The following is a 23,745-nucleotide window of genomic DNA, read 5'->3' on the forward strand; positions in this document are numbered from 1 at the left end:
TGCTACTGTCTGGAGAAGTTTTCACCATCTGCATGGTGCTTACTGGTGTTAGATTTCTAGGAAGTGGGATGCAGCATATGTTATTAGGAAGAAAGACTAAAAGATAAACAGATTTTTTTAAGAGGAAAAAAAAGAAGTAAAGAATGCAATTAGCTCCCTCTAAAGACCTGTTTCACTAGAATGGCTGCACATCCATGTTAAACAATAGCTAAACACTTTGCGATATGTAAAAAGCAGTTAAGTGGAAACGTTCTTTCATGAGCAGTGCCTATTTGTTTCATAATATATCACGTTACTGTCAATCCTTGGAGTTGTACAACCACAATTGGTGCCTTGCAGTCAGGCCATAATTATATAATAAAATCTAAATAATTTTTTGCATTTTCTGTTAAAATTTGATTATAAGTATGCATAATGGTCCATGAGAAATTCTGCAGTTTATGAGTGGTTCACATTTGAAACCATAGCCAGCATAGAAAACCCCTCTGAATAGCATGAAAAAATAAAGAATTTTCACTGTAACATACTCTCCCTACTGACCTTCTGCAGACAGGACTATATGAATATCTGCTTTATTAAAATATTGCAATGCAAAATTACTATTTGTTAAGAAATTCTCCTGTATGAAACTATTTTATTAAAAAATAGTATGGCTGGTGGAGACTATTTTTCATCTGCACATTAATAGAAAAGATAACTTTGTGTAGTTAAATACTTTTGGTCCTACAATTTGTTCTAAGTTTGTGAAAGTACACCTTAATAGTAGTAGTGTTGCTACTTCATATTGCTATAAAACATTTTGTTCTTGAGAGTAAGAAATCTTCCATTTCCTTCTTTCTTGGAGGTATGTAACTGTCACTGTGTGATTCGCTGTTAAAATACCTATCTTTGCATTTTTATCACTTCTTTTTAAAAAGAAGATACTTACTTTCCAACTGATATGATGTAAATCGTGTGAATGCTTCTACTTCTGTAGGAAGCAAACTGTTTGCATTACTGGCATCCACAGTTAATTGCTCCAAAGTTTCTATGGAGACTGGATTTAAACCCAAATGAAGCCACCAGTCCTCCTCTAGTGAGCTAAGCATTGGTTCTTCTACCTCAAGTGGTAGCAATTCCTTCAGTTCTGTAAGCGAATGATGCTGATATACAGGTTTAACAGTCTGATACTCTACAAAAAACAGGTATCAACATATAATATTAATAACCTAGAAACATGAAAACAGAACATCATTTTGAAAATGAAAGCTCCCAAGTACTGATGACCTACTACATACATCCATTGTTTATACTTCCATGTGTAATTCAGTGTCCATTGATAGACTTAAGAGCAAAGCAGTTAGTGTTACCAGAGCAAGTGTGCTTTTTACTTATTGAGTGTAGGAGTAAGGGGGGTGTAAAATTTTTTCAGATCTAATAATGTGTACCTGCGTTACTAAAGTAACAAATGATCTTGTTCATTATCTGTGGGTTTACTTGTCCTGCTTACAAAGATTTAACATAATCCTTACCTAAAAAAAAAAACAACTTAAATAGTAATGAGCCTACCATACATTATTTTCAACTATAAATGAATGTACAAATAAATTGGACAATATAACGAGTCAATATACATAACTTAATCCTGACTTGTTAATGAAGTCAGGATTTAATCCATGACTTCTAAAATGAAGGCAAATAAAATGAAATGAAAAAACAGTGGTAATGAGTATTATGCTGGTGTCAGAAATAACCTGCAGCTTATTTTGGTTTTGTATATTTTGCTTCCTAACATGAACTGTGCTCTTGTCAAGTTATTATTTTCCATTAACAGTACTTTTTCTATTGATTGATAAATATTTTGAAACATTATTTAAGGAAAATAGCACACAGAAAAGAGTTCAACAGATTACCAAATTTCAAGTACCACAGTTACTGAATATAATTAGTAGTTGTGAGCTGAACATTTTCATAATGAAATAAAACTCTTACTTCATTCAAATTACCTCCATAGCAGGACACATGACATACCAACTTCTATGTTGCCATACTGTAACTTTTTATATGTACTAAAAGAATCAGATAATCCAAACTTCAGAGGATTACATTAATTGGATAAACTTCAATGGCTCAAAAAATGTGCTCTGTAATACAACATTATCTTTTTTGCTATGCTTTCTCCATGTACATGGAACTCTTCAACATCAATTAGCAATTTATCATCAATTAGAAATCCTTACCAACAAGCAAAAGAGAGCTCATATTATCCCGATACTTCTCTGATTGCCATACCAAACATTCTAAGTATTCCCTAGAGGGCTCTGTAATCGAAATACTAAGAAGAACACAAAATAAGACTTGGAGGTGTGAAGTTTAATCTGTTGAATTTTGATTTATACAAAACTACTTTTTAAAGATCTACTTTCTCTCTAAATTTTCAGTTCATTCATTCATTCATTCATTCAATTTTTTTCTTATCCATATAGAGGGTTACGTCATGCAAAACCACAGTGAACAGGAGGAGTGAGAGGAGCCATCAAGGCTAGTTCATGAAGTAAAGTGTCACCGAATGAGAATTCTATGTAGATCGTGGTTCCCTCCCCAAAAGGATATTTAAATTCTTCGTGCACATGCAAGAAAGACACCAAGGCAAAAAATGCTAGTCTCGCAAACAAGATGAGAATGAAAGGATGAAGCAATCCTGATCCTATGCCAGCATGAAAAGGCTTAAATTCCATTGTTGGGGGATATCCCCAAAACACAGACAATACTTTCTTCCTTATATCTTCTGGATATTTTGTAGGTGATACTTGATCATATGTGTTTGCTGTATGTATAAATATATGCATATACACACATACATACTTGCTATATACATAAATATTTACTGCTGCCTACTCCAAAAAGGAGATTGGATTTTCATGCTATTAAGTCCCCCAGGAGAAAGAGGTCTACAGCAGCAACTGTCATTTCCTTTTTCAAGCTCCCCTGAAAAGACACAGATATGGATCATGCACTCTGTTCACTCTTTCACACAAAACACAAAAGATATGCAGCTGTTTCAAAGAACATAACTACCAATTCACAAACAGACTAAAGTTATTTTTGCACTGATTTTGATGATTTATGATTTAGAGGATTTATGACAGTATTTACTACTGCAAAGTTTTCATTACCTGTTACCAGAAAGAGGAATAGGTTCTTCCTGAAGTCCTGTGCACAGAAAATTAACCCATGATCTTTGTTGTCTGCATGGAGGACTTAAAGGTTCTTCCATTTTGTCTTTCAGATGTGGAACATATTTAGCTAGAAATTGCATAAAGCCCCACCCGAAACAAAAACAAAAGATCTAAATCAAAATTGCATAAAGCCCTACTCAAAACAAAAAATCTAAATCACAAAGCTACTTGTGAATGAAACACTTAAGAATTAAATACTTAGGAATTTTACAGTAGTGAGGTTTTGGATTAAAATACAAAATATTTTCATGGGACAATTCACTATTTAAGCAATAAAACCCAAAAACTTCACGTTTAATTTCCAGACAGTTTGGGGATAATAATGTGTAGATCACATTCCTTTACTCATTCTGTAATGTATTCTGCCTACATACATTTCCCATGTACGATGATTTTTATGATTAAATCACCAGGTACTATGGCTGAGGTTTTGATATTAAGTGTTCATCCCTGTTGGCCTTAGATAGTTCCCACATAAATTAAGTTAATTAGACGGGAGAGAGACTTCAGACAATATTGTGGTGGCTGTAACATTCAGATTAATGGACTCAGGAACTTCAGAAAGAGTCAGGATTTTAAAGACAAAATTACTCTTTCAAGCAGAATTAGTACTCATTGTAATTTCTAGGGATGACTACTGAAATTAATTACAACACCAGGTTTTTTAAAGCAGTATATAAACAAACCTGGCATGTGAAAAGTCCCCTGCAAGTCACTTTTCGCATCTTTTTTTTTTGCCAATCATATTAAATGCAGACATTTTAATGCATTATTGCTTTTTATTCATATCTGATAAGGAATTTGCAACTTCATTGATTTTGGTGTCATTCCATAAAAATTGGCAGTTTACACAACTGCCCTGGTATTCATCTCTCTGGCATTCTTCTAATAATATTTCTCGTTAAGCTTGACCAGAAAGTAGAGGTCACAAAAAACACAGTTCCTCCATGTTCTGTGAAACCTAACAGCCAGAAAAAGTGTAAGTAAATAAGTGCCTCCATAAGGAAAAACACTTGTAACAAATTACCTATTCATTTCAACAGGCAGTAAGCAGCTGCAATCACCATGCACACATTGTTTGGCCAACTGGCACACAGTAGGCTATGAATCAGCCACCTGCCCAGCTGCTTACAGCTGCTCCTTGTCCTACCTAACAAGCAGATTGGACTGCAGGAAGGATAAAGGACACTATTAAAAAGCCAGAGAATGTACAGCACACATTGGAAAACAAAAAAAAAGGTAAGAAATAAAAGTGGTTACAAAATAGAAGAAACGGACTTGCAGTCAGTATAATTTCTTTCCCATTTACTTAGAGCAAAAAAAGCTCAGTGAACTTCTGCTGTGAACTTCAGCTCACAAACTGTTTTTTGTGCTGAGAAACAAATTTAGCACTTTTCTTTGAACAGGACAGGAGTTGACCTCAGGACAGCAAAAATTCCTGACCTATCTAAGAAGAACAATTATTTCTCTTTGAGCAATACTGTTCATATTTGTTCTTGTCTAGTTATTTTTGCCTTTGAGACTGCAACATTTTGACCAGCTACATCAGTTAAACTCTGCCTACACTCAGGGTGCCATTGCCCTTCTCAGAGTGTTAATGACTGAGTGAATTCTCTTGTCCCTCATCTCCTTTATCAATAAACAATCCCCATAGCTAGCAGGAGAGGAAGGCAACCAATGAAATGTTTACAGAAAATGCCATTATTTTTTGACTGTTTCTTCTCTGAGTTCAAACAAACGTATTTCACTTCTGGTAACTTGTAATTAGAAGAAGAAAACTGTAGCGTATCTCTGCTGAAATTTGACACCCAATACAGGAACTTCCATTATCAGTGTCTTAGCAGTGCATGTACAGGTTTGCAGGCCTCTAGCCTACAGATCTGAGCATATCCTAAAAAAAAAAAAAAAGACATGGAAGCTGTCTCTGCTCCAATGACTGGATCTTGCCTGATTCAATGGCAGAGCTAAGCCAGCAAACTGGCAATAAAGATTAATAACATCACTTTCTTTTAAAAACAGTTCAAGGTGGTTTGACTACTCATCTACTCTGGAAGAAGGGACAATATCCTAGGTAAGATCACAGTCAACTTGTTATTACTGTATACAGGAGGAGGGTCCCAAACTGCTCAGATCTACTGCACTTAAGCTCCTCCTGCTTATCATAAGCTTTAGAAGCAAAGAGCAGTCAGATAGCTCACTAGATTTAGATCACAGTTAATCATGCTAGGCAATAATCTCCAGATGGAAACTAAGTTTAACTTTGTCTTGGTAGGACAACATATGGTGGGTTTGCCTTGAGCTTCTATTAGAGGACACTTTGAGCTTTTGGCAGGAGCCAAAAGCCAACTACAATACAATATCAGGAGTGTGATACTATTGCCCTGAAGGGGACAACCATCCATCCAGTTTAAATCATATTGAAACTAAGACAAGAAGAGGGGTCTTGGTCTGGAGAAAACTCAAAATTTCTCAAGGATTTTAGTAACTGCTGGATGGAAAACTATCAAGTGAACATGCACTGGAGGATAATACTGCTACTGTCCAATGCAATAATGGACAGACTTTTTCCAAGACAGGATATACATTAGGATGAGAGGTACATGTTTATTCAAGTATTGCCACTCTGCCCAGATCACATCCATTTGTAAATGTCACTCTTTGTGCAGGCTTTTCTGTGTGAAATTAAAGGTGAAAAATGTCACCAGCACAGCCATTTTTCTGCCTCTCTTAGGCAGCCAACATTAAGCTGTGAAAACAGTAGGGCTGGCAAGAATATCCATTATTTTGAGAGATTACACCTGGAAGCTGAAGAAATCCAACTGAGGTTGAACAGTTAGTCTGAACAGTCAGACACCAAACCTGTCTGTCATTGGTATGCATTGTAACCAGCATGCCTGACTGAGTTTTCAAGCTATTAAAGGTGGGTACGTAGAAAGGATTTCCTGATGCCAGTGTAGGAGAAGCCAGGATTCAATGCACACATGAGCAAATATTCAACACTTTCAGTTTACTTCTGTGGAAAACAGCTCTGGTGACTACATGACTTAATTTCTCAGTCACACAGCATTACTGAACCATTTGCAAACCAAAATGTCTGCACGGGAATTTTGAACCTCTAGAAGTTATACACTCAGTACTTTGCCCTGGATTGTCCTCCATCACCCTCTTTTGAAAGCACTTACGTAAGACTTCAACAAACTTTAAACTGTGCCCTTTGACTCCACAATTTTAATCAATCTGCCTGAACTTTCCTCTGCCCTCTCCGGGTAGATAAGTTGTTAGATAAAAAAATCTGAAAAGCTAACCAAGTGCAAAAGATATAGATACCACTTGCAGCCAAAAGCAACATGAAGGAACTGTAAAGTTGGTTGTGTTTAGCTTTTAAAACTCTTGAAAGGAGTATGGCACTTCTACCTGCTTATGGTGCAGGTACAAAATAGCAGATTACACAAAGCAAACATTCTTATCTTATAACTATACGGTGCATGTACTCCTAAGAACAGAATATGGGGACAATCACTTGAAGAATTTATTTTAAATATCATCCCTTGCTTTTTGTAGATCTTCCTACCTGACTCACAGAATTCAAACATACTTCTGCTATTACTGGAGGAAACTTCTTGTGGTATGGGATCGTACTTGGAAATTTCTATTTTGTATGTAATTTCTGCTTTGAGATCTGAAAACAGATTTTAAAAAGTGCCATAAATGAGCCATTTATTCCTTTTTCCTGTCAGAGCAATTTTTTCTTTTAATCTTTTTATTGAATCTCCATAAATATTGTTATGAAAAATTAGTTATGCTTCATAGCCCCAAATGCCGTAGCTGATCAGAGCAGTGCTCAGTCTCGTCCCTTAAAGGTGCCAGAAAAAAAATACAATATTGTACACTCATTATCTGAACTATTCAAAGTTCTTATGACTACAGTGATGTGATTTCTGGAACAAGTAGCTAGCCTAATTGTAGTTTACCAGAAGTTTGTGTATGTGGATTCTCTTGCTACTAAAAAGGACTAAAACAGAACAAAAAAAGAATAATAGGTTGATGTCTATGTACAAAATCCTCAAACCTCTGCAGTGGAGGTTGGGTCATTCAGCTTGGAACATGGCATGTAGGTTGTGATGTACTAAACGTATCAGAGGAATGCACACAAAACTGCCTTAGTCAAATATACACTTTAAAAAAGTTTTGTTCATATCTTCAATAAGAGACTCGATTACTCCAAACTGCTGCCCTATCAGAAACAGAATTCAGCACACACTCTCCACACTCAGAAGCATGAATCTTGCTCCTTTGAGCTGCTTCTGGTCCACCAAGGGTTTGGTTTTCCTCACTTGTTTTCCAAAACCAATACAAACTGGGTTTTTTAATAAAAATTAAAAAATCTCAGGCACCGTCTTTTTCTTTTAGCTACACAAAATACTGTCATAGATATCAATCCAATAGCCAATAAATGTCATTAAAGTTGTACTTATCTGCAGTATAAAAGCATTTAATAACTTCTCTTAAATTCCTTTAAAGAAATTACTACTGTCATTTAGAATTTTCCTGTTATCCATGGAAATATTTAACCCTTTTTTCCCAGAAATCTGCTTTCATGTTTGCAATTACAATGTAATACAAGCAATTTTTATGGTATGACTGTACTGCATATTATCCTCTTAAGGATGTCTCTGAAAGTAAACTTAATTACAGATAAGAAAACATAACACTAAATTAATATACTGATGGTAGACTGGATATCATGAATCATGGTTCATGTTACATTTGTTTCCAAGATTACAATGCAGCCATGGATTGAACCAAATGGCAAATAGTTCACTTCCCCTTGGCTGCTTGAGGAGACATTTCTAATACTGAGAAATTTGAGTATAGCACAGTCTGTAGTCTGATACAAAGAAATGCTCATTTGATAGGCTGTGATGTAATTCATAAGTGAACTGAATACAAAAGAGCTAGATTGTGTTAAATGTGTGCAAATGAAAGGAAAATCGGGTCAAGCATTTAAGAAAACCAACCCTCACCTTCTTTGATCACCTCTTTGCACATGTCTTCATCAGCCATAGCTTCTGGAGCTAAATTTAACAACTCTTTCAGTTCCAAGTATGATGGAATCTTAACAGAATCTGATCTGCCATTGCTGGGTTTGCAGAACTCTAATTCAACAGGCAACATGAAATACTGAAAAATATTAATCACAACAGAATGGCAAGTAAATTTCCTTTGAGGTTACTGTACAGTCTAAGCTTTTTCAAAATGTGGGAATAGCTTAATTCTAAACCAATCTAAGAGCTTTTAAGAAAGAAGTCATATGACATCTACGCAGCATACACAAAGATTTGCTCGATACAGAGAAAAAAAAATAGTGTTATAGCATTTCAGATTGAGTCAGTGGAGTATAAAGAATGGATCTGAACTTACAGTTCCCCATCAAGTAAAATCATTATTTATTTCATTGAAAGTTTGGGTTTTTAGAATTTTGAAAAATGGAGCAAAAAATAGATTTGACTTCTTTTCAAAAAAGAAGCCAAGCTGGCCCTCCACATCCCAGAACATGTCTTGGAACTTTCCCTTTCCCATGCACATGTCATGGCTTCCTGTTCTGGTTCATTTTTATTCTTAGTGTAACAGTACCTACATAAAACTGCCAACACGTCAGGTCCCAGGAGAAAGAGCTAATCAGAGTGGAGATTCCCAACAACAGCATCCAAGACTTAAAAAACCACAAATAATACCAGTGTTTTCTAATCTCGGAAATGTGAAGGCCACAAATATTTGGCAAGTATGAAAAGAATTCAGTACAATGACTTGCAGATGAACAAACACTTATGCATAACATAAGGCAATCACAAATATAGTAATTAGTAAGAAACAACATGATGATACCTCTTCATCTTTTACAGATATGGTACAGAAGTTCTCTTTAACCCCCTGCAATTCTTTTTTACTCTCTTGCGTCTCCACTACATTTTGGAAAGTCAAACATTCCCTTTAAAAGATAATAAAATAAAGCAAGTTACTTCTCCGTATTACTTCATATCTAAGACTGAAAGTCTTAGCAGTAGCTTTGATAGCCATATATGCAGCAAAAGTTACATTTTTCCAAATAAGTTACATTTTTCTAAATCTATGCTTTCTAAGAAAGCAATTCCAAGGGATGCTGTACCAATCTGTGTAATTAACTGAACTTATTTTTCAAGAAATAGTACATCTCTGCATTTATATGCAGAGAACCACTTAATATTGGCACCTGCCTTAAAAAAGTTAGAGAGAAAAAACCCATATTAAAATTGTTCATCATCTCAACATGTAAGTCCTGTCATGTAAAAATGCTTTCTGCAAAAGTTGCAGACCTAATTTTCTTCCAATGTGAAGTTTTTCTGCTATACACAAAATTTCTTTAAGCTATAACGTTGACATTATTTATCTTTTTTCACCTTTCATTTCTACTTTCAGGAATCATTCAGCACCAAAGAAGGCAGAGTGTGCTCACTATTAATTAAAATGAAAACTAAAAGTATGTTCCCTGGTTTAACTGACAAACTTTTAAAATGCCAAGAAGTAAAACTCAGGAGTGAGGCTACTACTTGCCTTGTAAAGAAAGCATACAAGCAGAAGAAGGATGAATATTTTTCAAGTAGGAAGAAAACCTTTCATCAGGCTTGTCCCTTGTGGCCATTACAGGCACGAAATCTATGACTTTTTAGGGGGATAGCTTCCTCATCAGTCCCTGGCACCACTGTTTTCCTGGAGGAATACTTTAGACTGAAGAGTATAAATTGTTCCACACCTAGCCTTGGGATGCTCACTGAATTTTATCTTAAGCAGAAGCCCATCTAATTGTATCTCTTTGTCTAAATGCACCTCTCTGTGTGCTCCACTAGGAGATTTGGACTCCCACCTTGAGAAGGCTGGTGGCTTTGCAGATCAGCAGGTCAGAGCTATTTCTGTAAAGGTTCACACTAGCATTTTTTTCTCCTGTGACTGGTATTTCTGAAAGTCATTGCAGAATTTGGATCATGTTCTCTTCGCTGGATATTTACAGTACTCACACGTGCACACAGTCCAAGACTCACTGCAAGATCAGGGCTCATGTTTGAAAAAACAGGGAAACAATCCTACTCCTCCCTGTTCTGTTCCTATATAGGTACAGTTAAATCAGTTAAAATCTGCTTTGCCTTGCTTGTGACTCATACAACCCTATCAAGGGCAAAGGAAGCTATACAAGTCATCCAGATATGGAGTAAACCAGCGCAAAATTTAGCCAGACTTTAGGAATGTATGTACACAGATGAATATATTTACAAGATACTAGGCACATTCTGAATATAACATACCTGTTTTAATGTACTAGTTTGTTCAAATTCCTGACATAAGACACCATTCAAGTAAATTCAATCAAACTAGCAATATGAAAGTGAGCAAAACCATAAAAATAATTAATATTTGAACTTGAAGAAATACAATTCAGCAGGGTAAGAGCATGGATTTACTGACAGCATGACTGAGAGGAGAGAAAGAAAGAACATGGAAGCACGTGTAAAATCCTGGCCCAACTAAAATTAGTGGCATTTTACTGATAGTGAATCAGTCAGTCTGAGGGAGGTCCAGGTCCGTTAAAATGGACATTTTTTCAGTATTCCAAACCTAAAATCCTGAGCACATTTCACACCTACAGAATGTAAAAATGACCTAATTTCATTTATCCAGTTTTCTTAAATAATGTGTATAAATTTCATCCTATTCATTTTTTCATAAGTAAGAAGAAAAGCTGAAGTCTTTACCTGTTGCAAATATAAATTTGTTAAAAAGTTAACATACAACAGAAGATGTTAAAATGTTAATGGCATTACACACAGACTATTATTTATGTTTACTATTATACAACAATTTGTAGATACCTGAAAATGTTCTCTTCTGTTAAATTCTGTCCTTCAGAATCTAAAAGGGGATCTTTCACTAAAAAAAACTGTAGTCTGCTCAGAAGCACAGATGAAGTAGGCAGTTTTTTACGAAAATTTTCCAGATTATCAATAAAAACAAGTTCCTCTTCCATACATAAATCTGAAGAAAAATAAGAAAAAATACATTAACAAACAATATAAACACAATAAGAATTCTAAAAATAAAGAGAATTGTTGGCAACTGTTGGAATGCTATAAATGTCAGCAAAACAATAACTACTTTTTACTTTAAATATTTTAGGAATTTTAAGCTTTAAATGCAACAAGGCTAGACTTCCAATGGTTCACGTGATAAACTTTGGTTTTCTTTTGCTTTTTCTTTTGTCTTATATAATGCCTGTTAAAAAGAAAAGTACTTTCTTTTCATTCCTTTGTTTGCATTGTAAAGTATGATAAAGGAACTTTTGAGGTAGGTTTTGGCTGAGGAACTTGGTTCAGTGCAATTTTTAGCATTGAAATGAGGCAGTCTCTCCATATACATCTAAACTTAAACGCAGATCCTCTAATTCTGAAGCAACAAAAAATTTATTTACAAAATGAGCAGACAAAAAATATAGGTTACAAATTATTATGATTTCAAGAAAGATGACATTAGGGACCTTAATTTCTTTTGAATTTAGACTACTACTCTCCACGAGACAGAACTGATGCAGTATCACAACTCTATTTGATGCAATCCTTTATATTTGCAATATAATATACACATATACGCACACACACATATTATACATATATAATACATATAGAAAGGAAAAGGGAGGTTTTTGTTCTTCTTCCTTATTTTTTAAGGAAGAAATTCCCATTCCCACAACCTCCTTTGACTTCCTGGATGACTCCCTACCTGTAATAACCCTCCTTTCCTTCCTAGTGGATGGAAATGATAGATACTGACTATGTTCCCTCCAAACTGTATTACGCTGCTAACACAAACAGATCCCCATAAAGAAATCTATAATTTAAAAAATAAATGCCTCATTATAAAATGTCTCTGTTTAATGAGATGAACAGTTCAGGAGAGGCTACTAAAGCTTCTAGTAGCCTATAAAGCTTAAAGTACCTCCAATAAAAAACCTGACATCTTTTCTGATACAATTTACAAAATCCCTGATCTATTATTCTTCCTTTTCTTCAGGCAACCAGGAAAACAAACTAGGAAGCACTTCAATATTCAGGCAAATACTGGTTGCAAAATTAGGTGCTAAAATCAATCAGAAAATAAAGACTGCTTCAATGACATAAACTTGATCAAGCTGTCCTCAAATAATATCTCATTTAATTGTTGTTAATTCAAAGAAAACAGGATAACTCCTAACACTAAATCAGGTCAAATAAGGCACAACTTTGCCCTTGATTTGCATTTATTATCCCAATTTAGCTATAGTTTTTATTATTTTTAGTATATTCATTTGTATTGTATCTTTTTATTATAAGTGGCTTTAGTACTTAAAGTGTATGAAAAAGGTTTTTTCCAATTAATCTCATTATTCTAATGTGATTCAAGTATTTTAATTAGTGCATTTCTTTGTTAATTTTAACACATTTTAACCTCTTAATCCCCACCTCAGAAAAGCATGCCTAAGCAAGAATGCACTTATGCATTTACTGAAGTGCCCTCCCGAAGTGGAACAAATGCAATCACATACCTAACTGCTTTCCTAATACAGAATTTTACAACTGGAGCAATAGGTAGAGTTTGAAATTCACAAATGCCAGTGTTTGAAATCCATGCAAAACCGAACTGAGTTGCCACTTTGTGATTTTAGGAAGTGCAGTTCCACATTTTTTTATATGCTTATTTTTCAGAATTGTGACTGGAATGCAGTATCATCACTTTCTTTGATTCAGTAATTTCTGATCATCAAAGCACTTAAGGAAAGAACTTTAATAGACTTAAGCATGTGCTCAAATACTTTATCAATCAGAGGGGGCAAATATTCAGTTCATGTTTGAATGGCGGTTTCACTGCCAGTGCTATCATCACGGGCTAGTGTAAAGTTAGTGCTCTTCAGCTTAATGGTACAAAGACTGTTGTCATTCCACTGTGACCTCTTTCTTATAACAGACAGCCTATGCAAAACAGAAATGCTATTAACAGCATGCTAAATATTGAAAATTTGTTTGTAATCTAATGTAATTGGGAAGAAGATTAGAACTCTACAGTTACTGACTGAACCAAATTAAGTTTTTAACTTTTCCATTCAATGTGCTTCATACTTCACAGGTTTTAACTTCCTTACCGTTTTCCACTGCTATAGTCCAGTAATAATTTACTAGCTACATTTTAAATGTGTGCATACACTAAACTTCACAACCTTATTGGAAACTTTTTTGCTTTAAACAAGGACCTTTAAATACTATAGCTCTTAGTAAGTATTATATACGTTATTTCTCATATTACACCTCAAAAAGTGAAATGACTGAAGAAATTGATTTTGTTCTCTGAAAGGAAGAACAGGGTTACATTAATAGAAATAACCATGCCACATTTTAATATGCATAAGCTGGTAGAAAAAAACTCCTGCAGTAATAAACCAAGCTATTTAGAATTCAAATATAACCTTCCTCTATTGGAAAAACAGATTTTAAATTATCATTTCAAATTCTATATAATGTTCTTTCTTATTTTTTTTTCAATACAGGTTAGATATTTGTGTCATATCACCTGTAATATTGCACTTCTAATTATTTTTTATCTATCAGTAAATTTCCATGTTTTCGCACTCTCTGTATGTATCTTCATGCCTTTAGTGAAACCTAGTCAGTTTTGTGCTGTTAGCAGACTAGCTGGCATTAATTAGCAGGTTCTCGATGACACAAAATAGCTTGCAAATCTTTCAGAATGGCAGCTTTTAAAAATGTTAGAATTAATACCTCCCTCAAAACTCAACAGATTTTTGTTAACATCTCCTTCTTTAACGCAAACAGAAAGTTAGAGTTGGCAGTAACACATCGGTTACATGGAAAGATAATTATTGATCTGCTAATTCAATAAACCAGTCACCAGAATAGTGAATAGTTTAATGTTCTCCCATTAAAAAAAAATCCAGTCTCTTTAGTTTGCCTATTTATGTTTGTTTAAGCACAATAATAACCTGTAACTTCAAAAAAATATAAGAAGTTTTACAAAATTTATACATTTTTTTTTCTTTCAGACTTCTGTCCATGGAAATTTAGCTCTCTTGATTGTTCCTAAGAAAGTAATAGCTAAGACACAGGAAAGCATCTGAACCATTTTTATTCTCTTTGTAAGCACACAATATAGAGAGCTTTATTAATTATTGAAACCTTCTGCCATTTGCCACCTAACTTTGAAAAAAAATCAGGTAATTACTTAATCAGATGAATTAAGATTACTGTCTTTCAATTATTAACTGTAATACACTTGCATTGTTGATATTACATTCCTAGTAAATGTTATCTTGTACAATATTGTATCAAGAACCACCTGCCTCCTTTGTGTGACTGTGGAAAAAAGCTTTTAGTAAATGATTACATTACTTTCCTTTTCTAAAGTAATATAAGTGACAAATATAAAAAAAACCTGTATTGAAAAATAAACCTGATAGTTCAGAATAATAAATGGTAATACAGTTTAATCAAACATTTTCTCAACATTTTGCTTTCTGTGATCAGAATTCATTACATCTATTAAGGCACTACTAATCATAAAATTTCAGAAAAGACATAGGAACACTACCCAGTTTGAACTATCTTCATCCCAGCAACAAAGCAGAAACTGTTTACTTCTTTCTCTCTTTGACACAGTAAAAGAACGTGCCACAGGGATCTAATTTTATTGAGGTACAAAGGCTCATCAGCATTTTGATCAATGCCTGATAAGACCAGTTATTGTGATATTTTTTGTCACCTGCTGCCATATATTTGATCAGCCTGAAACTTCTTTTGGCTTGCAGCTATCTTGAACCGTCAAGGCAAACCCTGCTTCTCCAGGGAATAAATCTCTCTTAAATGGTTATAACTTCTGCAATTGCAAAGGCTGTGATCACCCAAATGATCTCTTCAATGTCTATGGATCATGCACAAAAAATTATGGAAGTTAACAAGCGCTGACTCCACAAAAAGTTAGAAAACAGTGAATTAAACACTTCACCTTGCCATTGTTCTTTAAATTCAGTGGCATAGTCAGTCTTCAAATATTTGTCTTGGGTGGATTCTTCCTGAAAAACATTCTTCGTAAGTAAAAAAGGTCCTTCTATGTCAGTCTGAGAGCAGGGATTTGAACTTGGAATAACTTCTATTAATTCATTACTAATATGGAACTCAGAGGAGATAGGTTTCCTAAAAAGCAGAAAAAAATAACTGATACTTAAGCTGCTGTAAAAGCACTGTCATAACTTTCCTGACTCCTCAGTGAATTAACAGCACTCAAAAAAGGTACTCTAAGAACTTTAATAATCACTGTATTCACTGAAGAAGATCGGAAATTACAGACTTGTTATCACTATTCACTAGACCCATGGTCAAATTACAAGTTTAATTCTTCCCCAACAAAAAGCCCTTTAAGTTTACCTCCCAGCATTAAATTGAACAAAAGGATAATGGCTGAAAAAAGCCTCAAACCTATTGACTTATGACAAAAATTTGCTGCTGGGTTAAATGTATAGTCATGTATCAAAAATCAGGCAGAAATTGCAAGTAACTGCAATAGGCAAAAGACAGGGCAAATGAAGAAACGAATAATGATACTAATCTCAATACTACTATTATTGTCAGGAAAAAAACTGCTTGCCAAATAAATAGCAAAATCATTTAACTACAGAAAAAAAAAATCATAGTCTTGAGCTAATTATGCATCCAGACAAAGTATTTGTAATTGCCAATTAAAATATGGTTGTGTTAATGTTATGTTATCCGTGTGAATTGACTGGAACAATAAACTGACTCTGACTGATGAGTGTTGACATTTCGGAAGAACCCAAATCTTCTGCTCATCTATACTTACTGAACTTAATATTCTAATTTCAGACAACTGATCTCTCAACTGTGCATCTTATTGATTTATTCAGTTTTTTAATAATCCTTTGAATTACACAATCTTGCTATTTGCTAGCCATCTGGAGGTAAATCTCATAAATGGAATCAGTATATGAGTGCACCTCTGAATTTTGGTATAGACCTTCATGGTTAGGCAGCAATAGTGAGGAATCTCTACTATACATCTTAAAAAAACCTATTTTACAACATTTTTGAGTACAGCTCAAAACTTAATTTTGAAACTACAAGTAGTATACAAGCAATATAGTTCACAAGCAATAACTATGCAATGTTGATAATAATTAATGACCAAACTTTATCATGGCATAAGCCTTTGAAAATCCATGGACCTCTAGAACACTGTGGCAAGTTACACGTGGGCCAACTTCACTGAAATCAATGGGTTTCCCTATAGTTTTATAGACAGATCAGTGAGTTGCTGATTTGAGAAAACATGGGCCAGCCTTTTCCAGAGTCAAGGCCTTAGCAAGGCTGTTCTGGAAAACAGTAAATATTTTAAATGACAGACTACTCAAGTATGGAACATATGTTCAAGTCATATAGCTATGCTCATACAGTGTTTTGAACACAGAAGGCACTACATTAGATTTAATGTAGTTAGCTTCAATTAGATCTTTACAATATGAAGTTAAACTTTCAGCAGTATCTTTGAAATACGGACAGTTGAGTCCCATCATCAAAATAAGCATGGCAATTAAGTGCACATACTAAGGCTAGTAAGGGGATTTATCCATTTAAGTCATTTGGCAGTTTCTAGGAATTATAGACTCCCTTATCTCCTTTCCTGCCAGGTGTCCTCTCACCACTGCCTAAGCAGTCTGTGTCTCCTCAGTGTTTTTCTCCCACTCTGTTTTTCTCCCACTTGTTTCTTGTCCTCTTTCTGTTTCTCAGCCTCTCCAAGGAGATATTAGGCTCCCTGGCACTTTGAACCAGTTTTCCCTAATATATCAGTCCACTTCACTGACCTCTTTGATCAGTCATTCACACTTACACTCCTCACTGGCTTACATGAAGAACTTTTAACAAAAAAATCACAAACCCAAAAAACCCAAGTGGACAAGCTTATGTCAAAATACCACGTCTCCTAATCTAGTTACCTAAATTTTTAGACACACAGAAAAACATAAAAAATCTACGCAAAGCCCCTATTCAGTAGCAAAAACTTGTGCCTACTGTTAAAACAGAACAAAATAATCTTCTGATTAAAGTCTTAGAATAGAATGTATTGAATCTTATGATAAGCAATCCAAAGATAGTGAACTCAATTACAACCGTATTACATATCAGCACATCTGGGACATACTTTGATAATTATTACGCCAAAGCATACGTAAGTCTAGAATCTTTTAACCAGACAGTTACACTTTTTTCATACAGCTCCAGGACTACAGTTCTCCTGTGAGCCATACCCAGCAGTGAACACTATACTCCAGAAAGAATGCCTACCATTGGTTTAAATGACAACAGCAGAACTTTAGTGCTTGTTTCTAACCAGTTTTGAAAAGATTATAACATCTTGCTTATTTCCTGTCACCTGTCATTTTGAAGATTAGAAACAAATTAGTGTTATCTATAAATTTACTTGTCAAGCTATTCAATCCCTGTTCCTTACTAAAGGTAAATCTATTGAAAAACATTTACTGTAGGTCAAGTTTTAAATATCCAAAATAAACCACCTACCACATTTACTGCTCATTCCTATCTCTTTTTTGTGTGTGTCTTGCTTTGCAAATACATGGCAGTATATTACTTTTCTCACCAGGAATACTTATAATGACTTGTGGTGAATTATGTGTATTAATACACCTTAGTCCTACTCACAGAGAAACCACTATCCTAAAATATCTCGGTTACTTAGATTCTCTTTGCTTACCCTAAACAGAATGCAAAGCACTTTAAGAACCTAAAGCACAAACACATCCTTTCCTCCTAAGTTTAACTCTTTGCTCCTTATTTCCTAGTCTCACTCCAATTTTTCACTGGCACACAGGCTAAGCCCACTTCATTTTGAAATACATTCAGTGAAATAATCTCAAATTTTCTGTAACTGGAGTCTAATACATGCACTCATTTCCTCAGATTTATCTAGATGTTGTGACTAACTTAAGTGCTAAAACAACAGGTAAAAGTAAATGCTGTTTGGTCCAATAAACTTCCTCATTCTTGGCATTTAATATCCCTTGAGATGGCATCTAACTGATTCTTGGATTGCTCACTGTTGACATCTAAACCACACTGTGTCTTTAGAACAACTTCTTTGGGAATTTCTTTTTCTGTTACTGTTATTAGTCTAGACAATGTCTTGGGTGATATCTTTGTGTGTGTTTTGCAGCATCCTTATAACATCTATCACTCTCTGAAGGTGCAAAGATGATTATATTACATATAATAGTCTTATTTTTTTACTGAAGATGCAGAATGTAATTTCAATTGTTCTTCAGTGCAGCTTTCGGCATTAATCTAAACCTATAGTTCAAGCTCATTATAAGGCAGAATAATTTCAGATGCAATCCATTTTGTAATTACGTTTTTGTCATGAAATCTCAGAATCTACTTCATTTTCTTTAAAAATGCAGTGGTGTACTGGTTACATTGATGGATGCTGAATTAAAACCTGAAAATGCTTGCAGTTCACAGGATCACAGAATCACAAAATAGTTAAAGTTGGAAGGGACCTCTGGAGGTTATCTAGTCCAACCCCAGTTAAGCTATTCAAATGCAAGTCTCCAAAATAACATTTCCAGGTTGGTTTTGGCAACCTAAAGAAGTAAGTACATTTTTTTTACTTTGGTTTTGCTATTTCTATAGCAAAATAAAGTTTCTGTAACTGTGCAAAACTGTTCTTTTCTTTAATATTATTTAAATTGTTTTAATTTTCCATTTTTTATGTTTAGCAGTTAAAATCAGCGCAACTTTCACATAAGGTGCATTCTTTATAACTCAAATGTTAGGGGAGAGTTAGGGCTTCAGGTCCAAACTTTTAAAAGTACTCAGACATTTCTTCACTTAGTACCACAAGCCTGAGGACAAGATGCAAAGGAGGGCCTATACAGCTAAAAGTTAGCCACTTCAACATCTGTTAGTTTTCTGAACCCTAGAGAGACATGAAATGACGAGAATGGCTGTTAGCCTATAGAGTGCAAAAGAGGAATGCAAGCATCACAAGGAAACACACTGAATTCTCGTAGAAAGCTTTATAAAATATTTATCTCACTATTGCGTTCAGAAAGTAAAGGCTAATACTACGGATTCAAAGGACCAAAGCTGAGAACACTTTGCAGTTATTTGTTGCTTTTCTTTTCTTTTTCAAAAAAGAAAAAGGGAAGTTGTATTAAAAATCCCTATCAAAATAATGCTGAAAGTTACAAAGGAAGCCACTGAAATGTTAGAAAACTTTTAACTGGACTTTGACCCTGTTTAAAAACTGACACTATGTTATGCCCTACTGAATACGGTGTTTGGTAAAGCTGTGATCATAAGCAATTTTTTTTTCAAATCTTCTGGTTAACCAAGTAATGAAAATTGTTCATTATCTATTATTGTTACTACCTTCTCTACTAAGCATATGGCTGTAGGCCATTTAACAAAACCCAAGCTGAATACAAATACGCTATCTCAGCTATTTCTAATAGCATTGTGAGAAAAACAGAAAATGAACTCATTAATATTCACAAGATTCCCATAAAAATTGTAATATTATAATCTACATTCTCTAGAACTAAACCAATATACTCATGCTGGGTGCCAATCAAACTCTGAGTCTTTCAAAGTATTTGGCATTTTTCTGTGTTAAAGCACCAGTACTCTCCAATCAACTTCAGTTATAAGCACTCATCTTCTTCAGGTCTGCCAGAAAATAAGAGGAGCACATTCAGTGGATAACTGCAGAGTTTTTGGTTCAAATGACTTGCCCAATATCACACAGGAGTTTTGACAAAGCCAAACCCAGAGTCAGATCCCCAGGCAGCATTCAACTTCCTTAACGAAGCTCCAGGAATTATATAATACTAGGAAAACACAACCTCTCCAGAGGCTATTACGATTATTAACTAATGATTGAAGAATTACACAGAAGAACACCAAGAGAGTTAACTGTCCTTTTAAATTAAGGGTGAAGATTTTTTTTTCCAGAAAACCTCCCACTATGTGCTTTTTATTCTAGCTTTCTTCTCCTGCAGTAACTATGTTTTTGAAGAGCTATGCACTTCCTTTTCATGCAGTACCACTTCTACAAGAAAAGCACCTCTCCATTGCTACAACAGAAGCTGAATTTCACAGACAGCTACATCATTCTCTGCACAGCCTTGATCCACTCTCTGAGCATGATCATTTCTGTACCACGAATGAGCAGAGGGTTATGCCAAAAAAGTAGCATGTAGCAATGCAATTAAAGACTGCATCATAGTGAAATCACAGAAGAGTGCCACTGTAAGGTACTGGAAAGCCTGATGCTGGCATTTGCTGTACATGATTACTTAATTCTCCAACTGTAAGTCTTCTTCACAACCATTTTTTAATGCAGATTTGAAGATAACATAGATTTTAGACTGCCCTGTACAAGCACAACTGTAATTTCTCTTTTTCTTTCACACTGACAATTGTTTGAGAGCAGAAATACACACAATTTACTGGTTTGCAGAACCATAATTTTCTTTCACATCTTATGTATGTTGTAAAGGCTGTGTTGCAAACCTGTTTTTAAAATGAACTCTATTTCAGAGTTCATTTGATACATTTTGACTTTATACATATAATTTTAAAATAGATATGTCTATCTTCAATTGCTATAATGCAAGTTTGACTTTTTATAGCTGCCTTTTACACCTTTTCAAAGATTTATAAATACCCTTCTTTGAATAGCTTCATCTACAGTTACGAGAGATAACTTACAGAGGGAGGGGGGAAAAATGTCCTCATGGTTTATTTTCATGTTCATGCACAGGTTTCAGAGACTTTCTCCAATGTCATAAATAGATAACACAAACATTACAAAAATGAGATAAAGCAGCGGAGAACACCATAAAAATACAATACTACTTTTAGGGAAAAAGCCATCTTTCAGCTATCTGCTACAGTGTACAGCTCCAGAGCACTGTACACTTGCTACTGTCAGAAAACATTTCCATATTCTGTTATCATCATTAGCTTATGATTCACAAAGTACTTGAATGATATCAAAGGAATCATATACGTTTTTAACTTAAGGTTACTGACTTTTCCAGGAAATCCTCCACAGATAAACTTTTTTTCCATTGATCCAATACCGAAATAGCAATCATGTTCTGTGTTGAAGTAACTGAGACAAAAAGAGATAAAAAGAATAACATAAAAAATATTAAAATTAATTTTTATGTATTGATCAAACCATTGCAAAGGCTAACCAAACTTTACACAGGATGTACAGAAGAAGCAATGCTTTTTGTTTCCATTAGCAAAAGTAAATGCCAATACACCAGAAAGATGCAAACACTTTTATATATATTTTTACCTCCATGCTTGGAAAACCCCATTTTTTTCCACATCTCAAAACCTCAGCATCATCTTTCTAACCTCTCCCAACTAATCAGATTTAGTATTTCACTTATCTCTGATCATTGCTTTTCTTCCATAATGACATGTCCAGACAGAAAGTTTTCCAGAGATCTCTACAAACTAATCAAATATCACCCTCATTTATGGTGCCATACACAAATAAATATCCATTACCCATTTGTTTCTACTTAGGCAATGAACACGTTATACCTTCAAGAGCTATGTGAACTAACATACGGCTACTTCCAGAAATAATTTTTTTTTTTTACCAGACTTACCCTATTATGCACAAACACAAGCTTTTCCTTTAATCCACAGTAAATCTAAACTAAAGGACTATAGAACCTACTTCTAGTCCATGGCTTCCTATACTTATCATCAGCGAACAGTCCAGTGAGATGATACTTTTCATCTTGATGTAAACAGGGAGGAAAGCAAAGTGATAATCTGCAGATGGAAAACTTCTGCCTTGCCATGCTCTGCACAAAGAAAGGCATGTCATAAAATTATGAGACACAGTTCCATTCTTTTTCTTTTTGTGCACTACCTCTTCAAACAGTCCCACTGTTTTCAAGTGTTTTCTACTAGAACATGATATTTTATATTTAAGCTTTATTTTTCTGTAAAACTGACAGAGTCCAGAGTAAGAGAAGATATTAACGTTTACCTGACGTGATATTTAACTTTTAATCTACACTCCTGCATATGCAAAACTGCACATTTAGCTACACTTACCTAAACTTCGTGTGTGCAATTACAAGTGCTTATCTTAACACTCGGACTGGTCTCCTGAACTGACACATGTACAAGCTGACCAGAAACAATTTTAAACCATCACTACTATTGCTGTTTTAAGGGCTCATAATAGTCTAAAGCCTCTCAGCTTTCATGTGCCATTATGAGCTAGCAAAAGTCCTTTATAAATCCTCTTATCTTCAATAAAAACAACAGGGGAGAATGGTAGTAATCAACTGAATTCTAGAATTAAATAGTCAATGTGGCAACTTCAGTAACTCTTCACTGAAGAACACCTTCAATAAACTATCTAACAGTCCTTCTGCCACAAAAGCCCATGTGCAGTACTGCATAAATAGCACAGAACCACAGAATAAACAGTGAGTTTAGGAAGCAGAGAATAATGATTTCTTACACAGGGGTTTGGATTTAACAAGTTTATAACTTAGAAAGAAGTTGTTCTCAAAAGTTCTGGGGTGTAAAGGGCATATTGGAAAAAGCAACTAGCTATAGAAATGTGGGAGAACATCATGAATGACACTAGAAACTTCTCTCTAGGTCTAAGTCCATCGCCTGATTTCAGCTCTGTTGCTTCAGGTCCTAGAAATGTCCACCCATTTCAGCATATGCTGTCAAGCCAGTTATAGCCTGTACTGCTAGACATCTCAGGTGACAAACTAGAAATAGTTCACTGACTTGGATCGCTACCAGAACAACAGTGCTGTTGGTGCACTTGTCAAACCTTCCTGTACAGGCATAGAGAAAATGAAAAAAAAAAACCCAAACCCCAAATAAAAAAAAAGAAAAGGAAAAAAAAGAAGACCTGGGAAGCAATTTGAACAAACACTGTCACTTCTGTGAAAGGTCACCATTACAGATCCTTTTTCCATTTCAATTTAATCCTTTGTGGGATAGTTAGAATTCTGTAAATGCCAGTTAATTTTAACAAAAAAGGCAAAAACTACTGCCATCATAGCATCTTTTCTTTAGAAGGCTCTTGTAAAAAACTGATAAATGCCATACTGATCCAATGCATTCCCTTCTTTCCTAAGTCAAAGCATGATGTTTCCTCAGTGATCTTCTCCTTTACAAATTCTGAACAAAGAAGGCAGAACAAGTACAGGTAACTGGACCTAGGCCTTCTACATGTTACTGGCCATACGTCAGTTTAAGTAATCTGTATTGAAGTTACTGCTAAAACAACTCATTTATCATAAAGTACAGCTAGTGAAGTTCCTGGTAGAGATCACAGGAACAAAAAGAGCTGATGATAACCTTTC

General features: G+C 34.7%; 1 protein-coding gene across 1 annotated transcript in view; it reads right to left on the reverse strand.

The window, feature by feature from the left end:
* SHOC1 (shortage in chiasmata 1) overlaps positions 1 to 22,206 on the reverse strand; it is a 53,340-nt gene extending 31,134 nt beyond the window's left edge. The window contains exons 1-10 of the mRNA XM_075488636.1: positions 22,080 to 22,206; positions 21,413 to 21,494; positions 15,294 to 15,481; positions 11,120 to 11,282; positions 9,105 to 9,207; positions 8,243 to 8,399; positions 6,790 to 6,897; positions 3,156 to 3,285; positions 2,220 to 2,314; positions 929 to 1,171 (exon numbers count right to left, since the gene is read on the reverse strand). Of these exons, the coding sequence (XP_075344751.1) occupies positions 929 to 1,171; positions 2,220 to 2,314; positions 3,156 to 3,285; positions 6,790 to 6,897; positions 8,243 to 8,399; positions 9,105 to 9,207; positions 11,120 to 11,282; positions 15,294 to 15,481; positions 21,413 to 21,494; positions 22,080 to 22,206 (1,396 nt within the window). The remainder of the gene's footprint in view (positions 1 to 928; positions 1,172 to 2,219; positions 2,315 to 3,155; positions 3,286 to 6,789; positions 6,898 to 8,242; positions 8,400 to 9,104; positions 9,208 to 11,119; positions 11,283 to 15,293; positions 15,482 to 21,412; positions 21,495 to 22,079) is intronic.
* Between the last annotated feature and the right edge of the window lie 1,539 nt (positions 22,207 to 23,745).

This window comes from Mycteria americana, chromosome Z (assembly GCF_035582795.1).
Source record: "Mycteria americana isolate JAX WOST 10 ecotype Jacksonville Zoo and Gardens chromosome Z, USCA_MyAme_1.0, whole genome shotgun sequence".
NCBI lineage: Eukaryota > Metazoa > Chordata > Aves > Ciconiiformes > Ciconiidae > Mycteria > Mycteria americana.